Source organism: Falco biarmicus, chromosome Z (assembly GCF_023638135.1).
Source record: "Falco biarmicus isolate bFalBia1 chromosome Z, bFalBia1.pri, whole genome shotgun sequence".
In the NCBI taxonomy this organism is placed as follows: Eukaryota; Metazoa; Chordata; class Aves; order Falconiformes; family Falconidae; genus Falco; species Falco biarmicus.
The window spans coordinates 79,877,208-79,894,972 of record NC_079311.1 but is presented as its reverse complement, the minus strand read 5'-3'; the positions used below and the strand labels follow the sequence as shown (position 1 = coordinate 79,894,972).

Sequence of the window (17,765 nt, the reverse complement as noted above, 5' to 3'; positions counted from 1 at the left end):
CACAGAAACCTTGTTTGGTTATCCCTATCCAATATTTTACAGCAATTTCCATTTACTTGCATGACAAAACAAAGCCAGAAGGGTGCTTACTTTTCCAAGGGGTCAGTCATTTTTGCCAAATTCTTATGGAAGCGTAAGGCTTGAATATCTTGTGTCTCTATTTTAGGAGGTAGAAGTCCTTGCAATCCAAGCAGTTGTCGTTCATGTAATGTAAAGGCCATACCCTGAAAACAAAGAGAGGTGAGAAAGACTTTTCAGCTTTTCCTCTAGCATTTCTGTTTAGAATGTATTTCTATTTGCCATTTCTGACTATCAACTGCATTCTTTTCTCATTGCAGGTGACGCAGGTGACGCAGCTGCCAGGGTTTGGATATGTTTGCCTCTGCTGAGGTCCTCTCTAACCTTTGTGGGTATCCCTTCTGACCACCGCTTTTCCACATCTCTAAGACCTCATGCCCTATGCCAGATTTCATTTTGCTCTGTGAAATTTGCAAACAACTAGGAGATCCCATTGCAGAAAGGCTAAGGTTTAAAAGTAAAATACCAGCTGCTTCTTGATTTGTTTCATAGGAACATAAGGTAGACAAAGATCATGTGGGTCACCCAGTCTGGTCCCTACAATCACAGGCAGTAACCTTTAGTCCACAGAGGTTTACCTGAATTGTTCTGTTTGCTGCTTTTTTTTATGTACTTTCAGTAACTTTCAGATCTGTCTGGATTACTGAATTGCCCTAATGCTTCTATTGAGATGACAATTCAACCCAAATCCTTCATTTTTACTTGGGGATAAAACTAATCTGTCTTCAGTTGTAGTTTCATCCTACCAAAAAGCATCATTTGTAACAAGTTAAGTTTCAGAAGAGTTAAAGTGCAAAAATATCCCACCATTTCCATTCTTTTCTGTTTCAAAGTGGATGAAGAGTTTGTTATTTAAATACTCATTTGAGTTATTTAACAATAACACTCATTAAAATTGGCTTTTCACTTGATACACAAAACAGCCTGCTGCGAGCTACCTGCTAACAACAGAGACTTGACAGGCCTCTTCATGGGGCAGTTAACTCCTAGGTGTAACTTTGCAAAACATTAACTGATCCGAGTCCAGATTCACCGCCGACCTGTCTCAAAGTGCTGACCCCATTTCTGACAACAATTGACCTCACTTTAAGTTTGCCACTTCCAAAAGAGCAATGATAAATTTCCTCATTTCAGTTCATCCAACTGGGTCAGTTCAGTGAATGATTAAATCAATATTTGTAAACGCAGGAGCTGAAAACCCAGGAAAGCCTTTGCTGTGCCAAGGCTGTGCATCAATCCGTAAGCAAAAGCAGAATCTGAAAGGGAAATGTCTTCTAGTTGCAATGGTTTGAAAGAGATAAAAACAAGAAACAGCTCTGCTCACAGACAAACACTTCCTTTGTTCACTAAAGCAGCTAGACTAAAAAACAAGTGCGCGTTTTCTCAAATTTCCCCACACTGGCAGCAGATTCTTACTGCCAAGCTAAAAAAAAAAAAAGTTTAAAAAGCTTTGCAAGATTTATTTTATACCTTGTAATTACAATCATAAAAAATCATACAAAAATCCTCCTGCAATCAGATAGATCACAAGAAAAAAAGTAGTATTTTCCCACTTTAGAATAAGACATAAATACATATATATATATTTTCACCTCTACTTGAATAGACTTTCACAGGTATCCATGGAAAACATGCCTATTTACAAAAGATCTCTCATTTAGAGATTATACAGTGTAATTCAGCACACTTGAATGGTTTATAACCAATACAACTACTCCCTAGGAAAAAACATAATATTTTTACATAGTTTTTCTCCTTGCTTATTTAAATCACATTTAATATCAATTATTTTGGCTACACTGATTTAAGCAGCCACCTGCTTTTCTGTACTAATTCTATACTACGTTTTAAAATAATGAAATACTTAGAAAAAAGTTAGGAAGAAAAACAGAACAAAACCAAAAAAACTTCAGTATATCACAAAAAACACTTGCAAATACTTTCTTGGGAAAAAAAGTATTTAACCCTAAACTAGATCAATCTTTTTATTTCTGACAACCTTCCATGTAATAGATTTGACATTACTGAACTCAATTTATCCTTTTTCTACAAGTCTTTTTTCTACTGAGTCATCCGCAAACCATTGTTTTCTTTCCTCATGTAATTCTTATTCTCAAGTAGCCTTCCAATATTGTCTGTAAATAAATTTCAGATGACAGCTTATTCCTGAACTCTTTACCCTTGCTGCTGGTCTTTTGCTGGGTGTAACAGTCACTTTACCCATGTGGTAATTCTGAAAACTCACTTGAATAATCCAAAAATTCCACTGAGAACACAACCATGCAAGGAACAACAGCATGAGAAAAAAATAAAAACACCACAAGGAACACATGCTGAATGCCATAATTTTTTCACTATGCTGCAAAGGATCTGCTTTAGTTTCACTTCTGCGCACTTCACAGGAATATTGAAGATTCTCTGGGAATGTAAATGCATCTTCCAAAGTTGCCTGGAAGTGAACCATGCAAACACATCTCTCAGCAATCTTCCCCTTTTCCTTAACTACTACCTGATTTGTTACCATCAGCAGCTTGTATCTTTTTAAAACAACTGTTTCTCAACACAATTTGCTGTGCAAGGGACTTAGGATACAAAGCTGAATACAGCTGGTAAACATCTGTAATATTTTGACTGTTACTTTAGGCACTACAAAAACATTAATACCAAAATATTTACAATATTAAGGAGGAGGAATAAAAAAAGCTTTGTCTCTTTCCAGAGGATATATAAACCTTGGTCAGTAAAGCCATTAATGTCACTAGTTTAAGGCGTATCAAAGGTCAGAATCCCTTCAGTGGTAGCACACTGGCTACATCGACATTTTACTCTAAACTAGCTGAAATACCTCACTAGCAAAACCTATGTCCTCCCCAACAGAAACTCTCAATTCCCTTAAAAATAAAGTCTACCTAATTTCTAATTTCCACTATTAGCATGACGCTGCGCCATGGCTTTTCCTTAATTTCCCTGTCCAGTGAAACCAGTGACCTTGAACCATCTGGGTCCTGAATAACATCAAAGAAGCCCCGAGGTTAGTACCAAGCCAAACAGCTATAATCTTTATTCAGTTTATTCACATTTTTTCCAGTCTATAGGCAACCTGGACTTTCAGGGTATCTGGAACTGCAGTAACATTAAACACTGAATTTTTTTTAGTAGTACTGAAGTACTTCCAGCTTTTATTCCATGAAGATTAGATTTTACCACATTAAAAGACGCTTTAATTTCTGTCCAGGCCTACCTCAGCAATCTGAATGTCATCAGCTTCCATACAGAAATCTAATCCTCATTCCAACTAGAACACAAGTTTAGTCCAGAGCAGCACTATAAAAAAACCCAGAGACCTTCCAACACTTGCTGTACTCCCTCCCATTCATTATCTTTGTCCACGACCATCAGCAACCCCGTGTTCTGGATTTGGGATTGCAGCTTGCTTCCCATACAGCACCTGGCAGGATAGAGATGTTCCTTAAACCAGCGTGCCTAGGAGCTGCAGTATTACAGATTTCCTGGCCTCTTCTCTCATTCTATAAACCCCAGTACAGTCTGACAGAACCAGAGATCAGGTTCCAGTGAATTAGGAGGCACTCAGCACTTTGCACTGGGACTGATGTCCTCAAAGGCACTTAAGATCCCAGGACCTTCTTAAGGGCCAATTTCCCTCTGGTTTCTTCTGGGATTAAATGCTTAAATACTGTAATGATTCAGGTTTAAGTCACAGGTTTTGGTTTCCTTTGACCCATAGTGCTAGGTGTCCTTTCTGAGCCTTACGCGCTGACTTTCACTTAGATTAGCTTCCTTAATCCTCTTTACAGCTCAGAAAAAAACAGGTGTCCTTTCTAAAATAGTCCAGATAAAGCAGGAAGCGAATCTAGGAGAAACCCCAGCATACTTCAAAGACCACAAAGGGATTAATTAACACACATGGACAAATTTCTTGCAACAAAACCAACATACCACTGGGGGGAAGAAAAGAAAAAAGGCAAGTAAAATGAAGTGTTGTCTGCTTTGTACTTAAGATAAGCTCACATTGCATCACCACATACTGTGCCTTTAATCCACATACTATCTGGCACTGGGACCTCACTTTCGCCCTAACAACTGGGCTCTACTACATCAAGTCAGTGGTGCTATAAATACCAGCATACAAAAATTCTAGTTGCCTACTTTGCATGAAGGTGAATGGGAGACCTGAAGCCTGCAAGCATTGATTTTTATAACACCACTAAGTAATACTGAGAGGTTTCTGAGCAGAGAAGTACTAGAAGAACATTTTCCCCCCCTGCAAATTCTTGCAAGCATATGTATAGAAGGGGATATTTTCAACTGGTATCATAAAAGCTCTCAAGCATTCTGAAAACCTGTATGGTTTATAACAAAAACCCCATTCAAACCGATAAAGATGTAAATGCAGAATATATCCAAACATGCCATTGTTTGGAAAATTAGTTGGCCTACTCCACAGGGAAGAGTTAATCAAGTGGTTTTCATGTAATTTCTAATCATTATTATAACATATTCAGCAGTATAGAGTAGCCTTTGAAGTAGCATCATGGACATTTTTGAAATAAAGTAGATTTTATGTTGGATTGTGGCTGCTTCTTTTAACTCTGCTTCCTTTTGCCAAATCATAAAGTTCACTGTTGTGTAACATGTCTCCACTGCAAATTAATAAAGTCCACTCATATGAACCAAAGGTGTATTTGCTATCTCAACCACAGATTCAAAGTTTCTCCGTGTTTATGAGAACAGTGTAGAATATGGGAATCTTCTTTGATTTCTTTCCTCCTCCACTTTTTTAAAACTCAATTTCGTATCTTTATTCTTCCAGAAACAGCATAGTTTATATACTAGAGGGTGTGGCTGATACAGCACAGCAATCTAACCCTCCTGAACCGTGAAATGACCCAAACCTTCCCAGGTTATTCAGCCTTTAAAGACCTGAGTCTCTCTGCAGACAAAGATGCCACCAGTCCTTGCACCGCCTCTGCATGTGTGGAACCAGATGCAAATCACTTTGGCTGCTGAACCACACTATAGCTCACCCGCAGCAGCTCTCATTTACTAATGATGGGGCTTCAATTTAAAGCATTCCCCTGTAGCAAATGGGAAAGAGTCGGAAACAGAAAGCCTTTACACACCAGCAAGAAAGCCCCCCAGCCTCTCCAGGGTTTGTTTTCAAGCACCAATGGTTACAGTAAAGCTGTATATTGCAGATCATGAGCACGATGACTGAAATGGTTCACCTACACCATATAGCATCCCTGAATACCTTAGTCTGACATTTCATCAGACTGCTTTTTTTCTAACTGAGCAGATAATGTTGCTTTTGTTCTCCTTTAATGGTATTCAACTTAGAATAAAAAAAACAAAAGAAAAAGAAAAAAAAACCCAAGAGAGCTTCCTTCCTTCTTCCACCCACCATCCCAGCGGCTCACAAGTCCTAAGCAGAATAGCTGATCTAAGTTAAATGAGGTGCAATACTACCTTCCACCTTTGGCACCTTTTCAGAGAGACCAGATAAAAGCTGGTTAGAGATTAAACAGTTCCATCTTTCCACATTTAATTCCCTTTAAAAGCATGCAGATCTCAAGGAAGCTGAGAAAAGCTGCAGAAGCAGCAGACGCACGACCAAGCCACCTCCACTCAACAATCTCTCTATCTCCAAACCAGCTGGGCAGAACACAAACTTGTGGCAGGCCTTCTGGCCTGGGGGTGTGTGTACACCCAAGGAAACTAGCGGTTTCTATCAGGTTTCTGCCTTCTAAGATCTTTCTTTGCAACTGATTAGAAACTGCTGGTAGTAGTATTTCAAGCACTGCATTTCCTAGTGACATGACAATTACCATTTGCAATACATCTCCACATCCTGTTTTATCCTGGTTTCCCCAGGAAGGCAGACAGGCATTGCATATTGTACGCCCTGGCTGCTCAACCCAACTGACACCATTTAAAAAGTATTAAAATAAATCAAATGTGTCAAAAACCAGCATGGTGACAAAGGGCTATGGAAGGGGAAATGAACATCTGCTTTTAAATCTTCCAAGTTCATACAACCCTTCTTCACATTCTCTTGTCCCATCCTATTTATTTTGTCCAACTAGCTGTACCTTTTTTTGGGGGGGGGGGGTTGTTAGGTTTTTATTCTGTATTGGAAACACACTGTTCAGGTATCTGCCAAAAGTCAGGGTGGTCATGTACACCTTTGTTTAGAGAATCAGTTTTCTCAACTAAGCTAATCTATCAAGAGTAAGGCTGAAATAAATTGGGCTGGAAAAGCTGGGAATGAACACAGATGAAACTGTGATGAATGCTCTAGCTCAATACAACATTTGAGAAGATGACCACCCATATGGAAAATGAGACACAAGGACAGTTCCTCAGGAAACAGTCTGGGATTAAACTGCCACTTGCAGCACCATCACTGAATTATTATTAAAAATGTATCATGTATTCCTATGCACATGTGCCCAAGCATATACATAAATACAAATATATGTGTGTGTGTTTAATACAATGTCTTGAAGGTATTTGCTGAAGCTAAAAATTTGAGAGGCATTGTCAGTGCAGGAAAAGGATATTAAGGAATGAAACAACCAAACAACATTGAGGAACAGAGTAATAGAAAAAGGGCTAATGGAATGTACTGCACAAAATACAGTCACACACTTAGGGAGTAACAAGAACTAATGCCACAACGTAGAAACATCAGCAACTAAAATACAGGAAGCATCACAAATTAGTTAGAGTCACAAATTTGCTGCAAGCACACAGAAAGCAAGCATATGAATAATGTTACAGATCATGTATTTCCAGTGAAGATAAACATTCTGATGCACTCTACATGGCAGAACGGACATCACCAGCGTCAGGGATCATCTACTCACGCATCACCTGTTCTGTGTTGGAAAAAGAAATCCTGGCCCTTGAGCGAGAATCCAAAGCACTACCACAATATACATAACATCTTAACTGTCAGTACTAAACAAATGAGATTGTCCTAACTGTTCTAAGTGCCCAAGAAGCTTAAAATGCTGACTTGGCACAGTAGGGATCTCCAGCAGAATAAAAGGTCCTGAAGTCAATTAACTGTAATTTGAATCCCTGTCAGAGAGCAGAAATCAAACATCATGGAAGACTGGAAACATACACAGATGCCAGCAATGCAGTTACAGTAGGTTCTGCAATTGTTTGGCTGCAACAGCAAGGGCATTACTGAGATACTTCATGACCTTTTCTGAGCCACTCTAACAATAAACGTTTGAAAGCTGGCCTTCAAACTTAAAACCCCAAACCTGCTGATATAGGTATAGTATGCACCTGCAAAAGGTAAGGATGGGAAAGAAAAAAAAATAAATGGTACAAGAAAAACCTGCTCCAATGACAAAGAACAAAGAGCAGATTAATCTGCACAAGAGGGAAGGGGTGGTTTTCTGTTAGTGAAGCTGCCATCTTGCAGCTCTTATTTTAGGGCCCACATATATTAAAGGAGACCAAACGTTCTGTAGAGTTGATAGGGACTATAAAAAATAAACATAAGCAACTAAAACACAAGTCATAAAATGACAATCTCAATAAGCTGTCAGCAAGAGATAAAGCCCTTTATCTATGCCTGTATGAATATGAGGTATATATGCATGAGGCACTGTGGGCAAGAAAAGCACAAAGGGTAAAGTACTCTGCATATTTAGTCAATCATTTATTTCTCTGCTGAATTTCCAAAATACATTTCTATACAGATACTGCATCCAATATCAAGCAGTTACCACTTCACTAGCTTACAGATCCATTCCAACAGGTGTCACCCTTAACAGCAGACTGATGCAGAGCCAAACAAACATGGGAAGTTTTTTTCCTCTCACAAGTATAATTTCTTGGTGACATTCAGAAGTTTAAAAAAATCAACTGCTATTAATACACAGCTCACTGCTCTTCCCTTCTCCTCAAAAATAAAAAAGGCATTAAAAATACTGCATTGTGCTCAGTTCACCAGAGAATTCCAGGCTTAAAACAAAACAAGAATTAGAAAGATATTACCACTAGAAAAACAGTAAGAAATGACCTATTGTTTTTGTTTCTGAATACTGTTGGATAATCAGCACTTGGCAAAGCTTAGAAGGCTTGAAATAATTTCCACTGGCATGTCAAAGCGTTTCTAGCTCAGAAAAGTCTCAAGATAATCTGATCTTGACAAATCACACCAATCTACCTGACACAGCAATCTCAATTTTACTTTTGCAGTCAGCCAGTCTCTAACACAGTCCTCTCTCTGTACAGGCAACCTGCATTCACGCAGTATCAAGGCAGCTCACACTATACTATCCCACACAAGAAACATGGCTGCAGGTCTGTATTTTGTTTTCTTCCTTTCTTTTCACAACACTTAGGAGTCATGCTTGCCAAAAGACCCACTGCAGCAATTCTCCACGTAGTTACAGGCAAAACACAAGGAGATGCAGCATGCAGTTCCCAGCTTAATATCCTCCCCAGCTATTTTGAGCCCACTGCTCAACTTCTAATTTTGATAAAAAGAGAGGGACAGGGAGAAGAGAGGGGAGAAGGTTTTGCTGTGCAGAACAAAGAGCCAGCCTAGCCTTCTTCTGAAAGGCTCAGGGTTATGTGCCTGGCTTGCCACCTGGCCAATTTAACACAGAACACTTTGTGTTCTTTGTGTCTATGCATGGGGCACATGGGAAGGAGCTAAGAATACAGGGGGAGAAAAGGAGTCAGGGCCACGGGCAGAAAAGGAAGGGAAGGAAATTTACAGCGAAGAGGAAATGTAAGGCATTATAGGAAGGGAAAAAATAAAATCAAGAGAATGGGGAAAAGGAGAAAAGCTAAACATTAAAAACACAGGATAAAACTATGGAAGTCCACCTTCCATTGCTACATTGGCTCAGGAAACACCCTGTCTGAGATTTGTCACCTTTCTTGGCCGCTTTACACATCTCGGCCCAGCTACCAACAAGTCCTCATCTCATTTCTTTCTAGTTTTAGTTTACACATTAATTGTTTCAAGATTCCTGAAGGCTACTACTGCTCTGGGAAAAAAAGATATTGGGGATGGGCTTGTGGAAATGGGAAAAATTTTGTGAAGGAGTAGGGAGAAGCTGCTTTTTTAGAAGTTCCTCCCAGTGCATGGAATTAACATAACATTTCTACCTCCCAGCTAGTGCCATTCAAGGCTTATTTTTAGATGCTCTCTGTCCAACTCTCTGCACAGAAATGTTTCTTACTGATACGGCTTGGTCTCAATTCTGTCTTGCAGGAAGAAGCCAGGACTAGGACAAAGAGGCAAAGACTTTCCATAACTAGCAAGAATGAATTCAGAATTAACTTTTGCAAACTATAAGACTATCTGCTAAAGCTTTACTTCAATTCAACCAGCCCCAAAATTAAGCCAATAATCAGCAAGAACCAGTGACTCTTCATCTGGCACAAGGAAGCAGCGGTATTTATTGTGTAAACCACAGCAAACCAGGGGACGCGCAGGCTGACAGAAGCAGAAGCTGTTACTGGAAGGCCTTGTACTGTAAGTGTCCAGGTAGTAAACTTGAAATGATCACTGACTCCTCCATCTTCTGTGCCCTTTTTTTGGCTGCGGCCCAGTACATCTCCTGGAGGTAGTTTAACCCTAGAACAAGGTTCACTGGACAATTACCAGAAGATAAGATATTTGACAATCACACACTACCAACCTTGTTTGTTCGTGGGTTTAACATCAGTGGCTTGCCTTTTTCTTTTGTATGTGCACTGCGACACACCATCGCACAGGGAGTGGCAGCTACTCTTAGTCGAGAGAACATTTTTTTTTATACCGCACCTGGGAAAGAAAAAAAAGAAAATCATTCATATACAGAGACAGTGGAACCAGTGTTCATATTTGTAGGCCATCTATTGTAAAAGAAATAGGCACATGCTAGATAAAACTCTTTGTTCTAACACTGTGATAGTAACTCAGAATCACCTTGCAGCAGCCAACTGGTAGAAAAAGAAGGAAGGCTTTACAACGACGAGAGTGCATGAGCGAGTGGAGAGAAAATACAGGGACACTGATGTGAGCTAGCATTGTGCTGTGGACTGTATAGTCAACCAGCATTCACTACGTGTTGCCTTATAGCTGCACCATAAACCCAGAGCAGAACTGCCATTAGCAAATATTAACCTTCTGTGGTGACCCTGCAACTGGCACCAATGCAAATACCAAGCAGGGCAGAATGACTTGGGCTAGTGCACCAAGAAGATTTTAAGCTGAGTTGCTCCAGCAGCTTTCTGAAAATGAAATCTTGTGGCCTGAACAAGAAAAAAACTAGATTAGAATAAAATGTAGACTTAAAATGGTCAGAAATTCACTGAACTCTGGATTTCACGCTTAGATTTTTTTAAATTCCAAGCCCAAAAAAAGGCTATTTTTAGAGAGAATATAGTCTTTTCAATAACTGACATGTTTCCCTAACAAATAAAAAAAAATTGTTAGTACCATTCAAAGCTTAGTTCTTAATCTTGCCAGGTGATAACTCCTAAATCCATTTTACTCAACTATTAACTGCAAGCTCTTTGGAACAGAAATTATCATTTATCACATGCTTGTAAAACGCAGTACCACCAGTGAATGCGTACTGGACTCATCTCTAAACATTATTTCACCAACACAGAGAGACAACAGCAATGACAGCGAGACCTTACAGAGGACCATGGCCTGTATGAAGACACATTAAGATGGCAGGCCAGAAAGGTCAGATGTACACAGCTCAGATGCAGTATCATGCAGAATCCTAACACGGGGAGAAGAAAAAAACCCCAACCAACAAATCCCTTTAGCAACAGCCCTATAGAGTCAGTGGAGGAAGGCAGAGATCCGGGATCAGCACAGCAGGGAATTCCTCTCCATTGCAATTGGTGTGGATGGGGGACCCCAGCAGCCAGAGCTCCATCATCCCCTGGCCCAGCTGCAGGTTCACATCCAAGAGACATGCAAGGACAGTAAAGCAGGTATGAACCATTTTTAAGGAACGAAATGATGCATGGTTTGGATTTTTAATTTCTTCCAGATGGAATCCAAAATTAGATTAAACAACAAAATTTCATTATCTTAAATATAGCCTGAATACTTTAGAAGACCTTCTTATAATCAAATTTACATATAATCAGCTTTTAAAATGGCACACTGATCTTACAAGTTACAAGCTAAGGATTTTCTTCAAAATCTTTCCAAGCATTAAGAGAACATGCAAATATTTTTTATCAACAGTTATACCCAAGTTTCTCTTCCACCTACTGTAAAGCATAGAGGAAAGCAGCACTGTTATTCAGCAGGATCGCTTTCTCTCATTCTTTATTTGTTTGTTTAGGCCTTGCAACTGAAAAAAAATATCCACTGAAAACCCAAGTGTTTAGTTGTTTCGTGGTGAAGAACATAAATTTACTGTGTGGAGACAGGATGAATGGAAGCCTTGCCAGCACCACAAACAAATGTTGCTTTTAACATGATAATTCCTCCCTAAACCAGCTAGCAGTGGACTAAACACCGCTGGTCTGCCAGAACTCTGGGCAGCTGAAAATCAGGATCAGATAAGCAAAATTCATTTTGTGCTGCAAAACAACCAGCCTTTAGGAATGGCAAATTCACTCTTAACTGTTTTTAATTCTGTTCCTTTGCCATCATTACACAACTGTGAGTCCATCTCCTCATGCACATGAGGCTAAAAGCAATCTGTGATTACAGCGTCGCAGCAAACCTCAGCCCACATCCCATCAGTCTGGTGTTAAGGTGGCTTCAATGGGTCATGAGCAAATGCCTTAAACGTGGAATTAAAAAGTAGGCCAAACAGCACACCTCAGCCTACTCTAATGAAGTTTAAATTACTTTGTTGCAATTTATAAGCATTTAAGAACCATCAAGATTGTGGCCCAGATTTCTCCTAACTTGATCAATTAACTCTCTAATCAACTCTCTAATCAAGAGAGAGAGAAAAGGACTTTTCAGGGGTGTGATTAAAATCTTACTTTTTTCTCTTCACTATGAGAGAGAAGACCTGCTCCTCTCCTCTGAGGTGACATACTGGCACGTAAAACAATTCTCTTGCTGGATGTCTTCAGATGCATAAAGGAAGTGGGAGAATCAGGCTTCATTTTTCACTCAGTCCCTCTGTTTATACGCAAGAGATATAATCCCAGTTAATTTATATCCAGCATAAAACCTGACTGGTAACTCAGTCCTGAGCTCTTCTTTCCCTGCTCTTCCAATTGGTTCCTATTTCTGTTTCATCTCCCTTCTCGCACATCTCCTCTAGATCCTTTTGTGGCAGCTTTTAAACATGTCTTAGCAAGAATCTGCCTCCAAAACTCAGTTTAATGTGGCTTACCCTGAAACCACAAAGCAAGCATCCTTCCCTATCCCCTGTCCATACTCCTCTGTAGGAGTGCCAAGAGCTCTGCCCGTGGCCCTCCATGACTCATCTACCCTTTACTCCCCGCTCTGCTGGCCACCAACTTGGCAAGAACAAGCCAGCCATCAGCTCATGTCTTTCCACTTTTGAAGTCCCAAATCCTCCTCAAGAATACATGCACAGGACAATCCAGCAACCCTTAGGATTAAAAATTAAGGCTACATCCGTACATGCCACCAGTGTCTTGATGCTTTTCACAATGAAGCTCCCAGGCTAACTCTGCTCACCCCCAAGCCGAGGCTCACGGGTGGGTTTGAGCCAGATGCAGCACTGGGGTAGCCATAAAACTCACACCAGGAGTTCGGGATTCCCGCTAACAACTTCTCAGACAGAAGATGCCACCAGACAACAAAAATATTTTAAATGCAGCACGGTACAACTGACAACAAATAACATGCCCTGGGCAGCACCGCTTCCCCTCTGGTCTCACGGGGAAGACAGAAGGGATATAAAATCTTGTGCCCAGTGGCTAGTACTTGCCAGCTCTGCTTCTGCGAAGCATTTCGAGCAGGCAACAAGGTGCAAGGAGAAGTTTGGAAAAAGGGTCCCCAAACACATACCTGGTTTCAAGGAGACTAAAGGGTTGGGTCATGCTGCTTCATGGGAAGGTTTTTAAATGGTTTATGATGGGTTTTGTAGAAGAGAGGCCAGGCTTGAGATGGTGGTGCTTTAACCATAAGAAAAAGGACAGATTATTTTGGTGGTAGAGGCTGTCAAAAGGGGAGTGTTGCAATGACATGAAAAAATACACTGCAGAACCTCAGCCCTCTGTGTCCCACAAGGAAGAATTAGGAAAAAAAGCAGAGGAATTCAAAGAAGAATGCTGAAACATGTGTCTCCATAACCAGAACAAGGATTTCTTTTCTTCTTTCAGTACCTGACAATGGTAAGGACTAAACATGACTGTTGTGCACCACTGGACTTAATCCAATACAATGGGTAATTTTTGATTTATTACCACATACATGCTGTGTCACAATTTAAGAGAATTAAATTCTTCAGCATGCCAGATGACAGCTCTCTGCTGTGCCTTATCAGGAGGCATCTGGCCAGGTCAAACTAATTACCAATACTGCACAAGTGCCCTTATCTAGGAGCAAATGTTTTGCTGCTGCAATTATGGATTTGTTAAACTGCAAAAGCTACCTTTAAGGGAAAGGTTCCTCATACTTTTAAAAGGTACAATTATGTTGTTCAGAGAGTCAGGAAGCTCAGTGTCAATTAAAGCAAGGTCTGCTTCAATTCCTGCACAGGCTGCCTGACGCATCTGTTATACCTTAAGAGCAAAGAGTATCTCTCAGTGGACAGCAACATGCGCTCCATGACTTTGCAGTCTTCCTTCACCTTGAAAGATGGCTAAAGAGAAATCTATTTCAAGTATTCCTGAAATCCTGTGTAAATGAACAGTTCCAGTCTTCCTTTCATGTACAGAAATTTCCAAGACCTGTGCATTAATAGAAACTTGTTCTTGATAAACACAAGCTGGAATTATTCATTCAAGACCACACAGGCACCACAATTTCCAATCTTTCTGGCCTCGATCAGTTTTGGTATTTTGAGTACCACTGCTCTAGGGCCAACAAACATTTTCTCTTACATTGCCATAGCAATCTATCCAGTGAGTCTGCAGTATCTCCAGGCTGCTGTGGATACACCACCACACTATCTTTTCTTCTTTTTTTTTCTAAATGAAACAAGCCTTGACACAAACCAGGCACACACTAGCTGGCTTCATCACTTCAATAATGATAAAGCAGTCTAAAATTATTACATTAGGCAAGTACCAACTATAACTGCGTCTCCCAATGAGACTTTTACTCAACAGAAAGCAGCTTTGCCTGCACCTGCCACCCTGCAGTGCATGCTTTGCAGATCAAGGGGGAAGGGGGCACTCGTATTTTACAACGGGAGCATCCCAGTGTGTACGTGTGTGGAGGAAAGAGCAGATTGATGAAGCTGGGCAATGCTGTCCTGCACAGCAACTCAGCACCTCTGATGCCCTGAGCTGACCAGACACTGTTGGAGGGAGTTAGAAGAAAATGGTGGTAATAATTTGTCAGGTTCCTTCCAGCAAAGTCCTGAGCTGCCACTTTAAAGGATATTTCTACTGTACCTTGAGATCTGCAGATTAAAAGGAACAAACATATGGGGAGGTGTTACTAATAAAATGTTTGGCGGTAGTAAGCTGGTCATTTTGGATGCAGATCTTCAAGATATTGAAACTAATTTTCTTCCCTCTTACTCTGAGGCAACTGGTTCAACAAGGAGAAAAATTAGATGCGCAGTACTTCAGTGAAGAAAGTTAATAACATGAGGCTTGAAACATCAAGCAAATAAAGCACACTTAGGCAAATTCAAAAGTGAATAACAACAGACAACCTTTGCAAAAAGAGCATGTGTTCTCTAAATTGCTTTAACTTACAATATTATAAAACTTCTTGCAGCACAACTAGAAAGTAGGACTAAATCATTTGATATTGGAGTCTTGGTTCATAAAAGTTCTTATCACACGACATCAGAGAGCTATTTTATCATACATTAATGATCTGGCCTAAACATTTTTCTGAAGTCAGTCCATTATCTTGTACTGTTGAAACTGCAGCAGCATCTACTTTGACAAGAAAATGTACTCACATTCTTGATTTTATTCCATTTGTCTGACTGGGAGGGCTACCAGTAGTAAAGGTAAGTGCATCCATCTGTGTATGTGGGACAAAGGCCTTATCCTGCAGAATCCTTAGAAAGATTGCAGAAATACACAGAAAGTCACTGTTGCTTTATTCTGCAGAACTGGTACATTCCTGTATTAGAACTGTTTTCTTCAGTTCACAAATAGGGATTTTTTTGGGATATGAGAGTGAAACAAGGATGTTCTCAATAACTGCTGCACACTTATAAAAGGGAATTCTTCCCAGAACAGCTCAGCAACAAACACGGAGAAACAAAGCCGCATGCTAATTTAGTGCCAATCAGGTAAAGTATAAGCCTGCAAACCGCTTATAAACATCGGTGTGCACTACAATTAGGACTTAAAAAAGAAACCCACCTGCTTAAATTACAGAAGAATCTGAAAAACTACCCATACACAGTTAGTTAACAGCCCAAGTAACAGCAAAGCACTCCTTCTGTTGCAATAAAGGGGCTGCCACCAGTCGATGAACGTTCAATTAGTACTCACTCAAGCACAGTGCACTACCATGCATTGACAGCTTTGCTTAGTTTGCAGAAGAAAAAGCTTCAAATCTTGTCTGCACTCATGCTGCTGACTCGTAACGCTACCGCACAGGACTCTCAGAAGTTTTGTTCTGGGACTGTTAACACACACTTTGTCTCAAAATACACGCCCAGACTGAATTTCTACAGACCTTATCATGTCTAATAGAGCCAATATCATGTTAGGCACTGGTGGCTGCACACACACATGGATTACTTGCAGAGTTTCATATTCTCTCTGCCTCTTCCTGTTACCCACGTATGTACACAGGTGATTTCCCTTAGCTGTTCACTACTTTTTGGAATTAAGAATGCAAAGATACCAAACAATAGCTTGCCTGGCTACAAGACTGTCCTTTTTTATCAGCCCCTTATCAACAGGTTGCAAGTTTTCAGGTTTTTTCAAGAGATTCATGCCATGATACAACACACCAAGTTGCTCAGAGATGAGCACTTATCTGGTACCATTTAACATTACGGTGCAGCAAGGCCAAGGGGCACATGGGACCTGAAACAGTGGTATTTCAAACAGCCACCACCACTTCTTTTAATAGCCAAGAAGCAAAACCCAACGACCAGAGAGACTAGCTCTAAAAATACCAGGCAGCCTGGCTGTGTTTCCTCTTCCAACCCCACACCACCAGCTCTGCAACTTCCCAGCTTTCACTCTCTAGCTTTCAGGCCCATCAAAGTTCACCACAGGTTGTAAGTCATCACGGGGGCTCATCAGCCAACACCGAGGAGCTGCAGAAAGAGCTAAATGTGGGGAATTGGGGGGCAGCATCCCCCCAGGCTTGACCAGAGGAGCTGCTACCAACAATGGCGCTTGTTCTCGGCCGGTGGCAGCTGCGTTTGTCACCCATTTTGACAGCTGGTAAACACACAGCCCTGCACAGCCTGGGCAGTGCACGCCCTGTTGCCTCTGAGGCAGGACCTGAGGTATTTTCCACCTGCCGCCGGGGCCGGCCGCGCCAAGGGCAGCAGGCCAAGGGCAGGGGGCCGCGGCAGGCCTCCGCAACCCCGCACAGCAGGCCGAGCCTCGGGGCCTGCCGACACACAGGGGCGAGCTGCTGTTGTGCTAGGCTTCAGTCGGCCCCAGGGGACACGGAGCTCCCTCCATCCCCATTCCCCGTTCCCGGGCGGGCCTCGTGTCCCCTCACGGGAGGACGGGGCTGGCCGCACGCCCGGGCCCTCCCGGCCCCCGGTGCCGCCCCGGTCCTGCCCATCGCACGCCCTCCGGCTGCTGCTCGGTGGTACGCTCGGCCAGGGCACGAAGCGAGCGGCCTCTCCTCACCCTGGCAACACGCAGGCAGCAGGGCCGGGGGCCAGGTTTCAAAGCGGGGAGGCACTCGAGAGAGGAAAGGCTGCAAGGGTCGAGGCTCTGGAGAAAACGCCCCCAAAATGCGGGCTTGTAAGGAGACAAGAAGTCTTTCGTACGCCGATTGTAAAATTGTTATCAGAATGGGATCTACCTCCTCCTGTGGCTGCTGCCCTCTGAGTGATGCTGGCCGAGGACCCGTTTCTATTGTGCAACAGCAGCTCCCATCCGCCGAAGCTCCCTCTGCCTCGGAACCCGCCACTGAATGGAGCAAACAAGGAGGCACCGGGGAGGGACACCCCGGAGGGCGGGGTGTTCCTTATGACTGACAACCCAGCGCAGCCAATGAAAAGAAAGCCGGCTGGCCGGTCGACAGCTGGCGCGACCAATGAGCTTCCCGCTCCGCTGCTCTCCGCCCTGACGGAGGGGAAACCGGGCCGGGCATGGCCGGGCGCGGCCTGTTAAATGTTAATTAGGACAGGAGCGACAGCGAATCGGCGTGGAGAGGCGTGGCGCCGAGCCCGGCGCCTGAGGGGCGGGGCTCCCGGTAAGGGGCGGGGTGAGGGGTTGTGTGAGGGCACGGGACGTGAGGGGACTGGGCTCGTGAGGGGGCAGCAGCTGCGAGGGGACAGGGCCCGTGTGAGGGGACAGGGCCCGTGTGTGGGGACAGGGCCCGTGTGAGGGGACAGGGATGGGGGCTGTCAGGG

At 42.3% G+C, this 17,765-nt stretch overlaps 1 protein-coding gene across 4 annotated transcripts in view; it reads right to left on the bottom strand.

Annotated features, from left to right (window-relative positions):
• The window catches only part of ME2 (malic enzyme 2), a 36,611-nt gene extending 19,275 nt beyond the window's left edge, over window positions 1–17,336 (bottom strand). For all 4 annotated transcript variants that reach the window (XM_056324891.1, XM_056324892.1, XM_056324888.1 and 1 more), the window contains exons 1-3: window positions 17,213–17,336; window positions 9,777–9,901; window positions 91–224 (exon numbers count right to left, since the gene is read on the bottom strand). In XM_056324891.1, coding sequence (XP_056180866.1) covers window positions 91–224; window positions 9,777–9,884 — 242 coding nt within the window. In that variant the 5' untranslated portion in view covers window positions 9,885–9,901; window positions 17,213–17,336. The remainder of the gene's footprint in view (window positions 1–90; window positions 225–9,776; window positions 9,902–17,212) is intronic.
• Window positions 17,337–17,765: the final 429 nt, after the last annotated feature.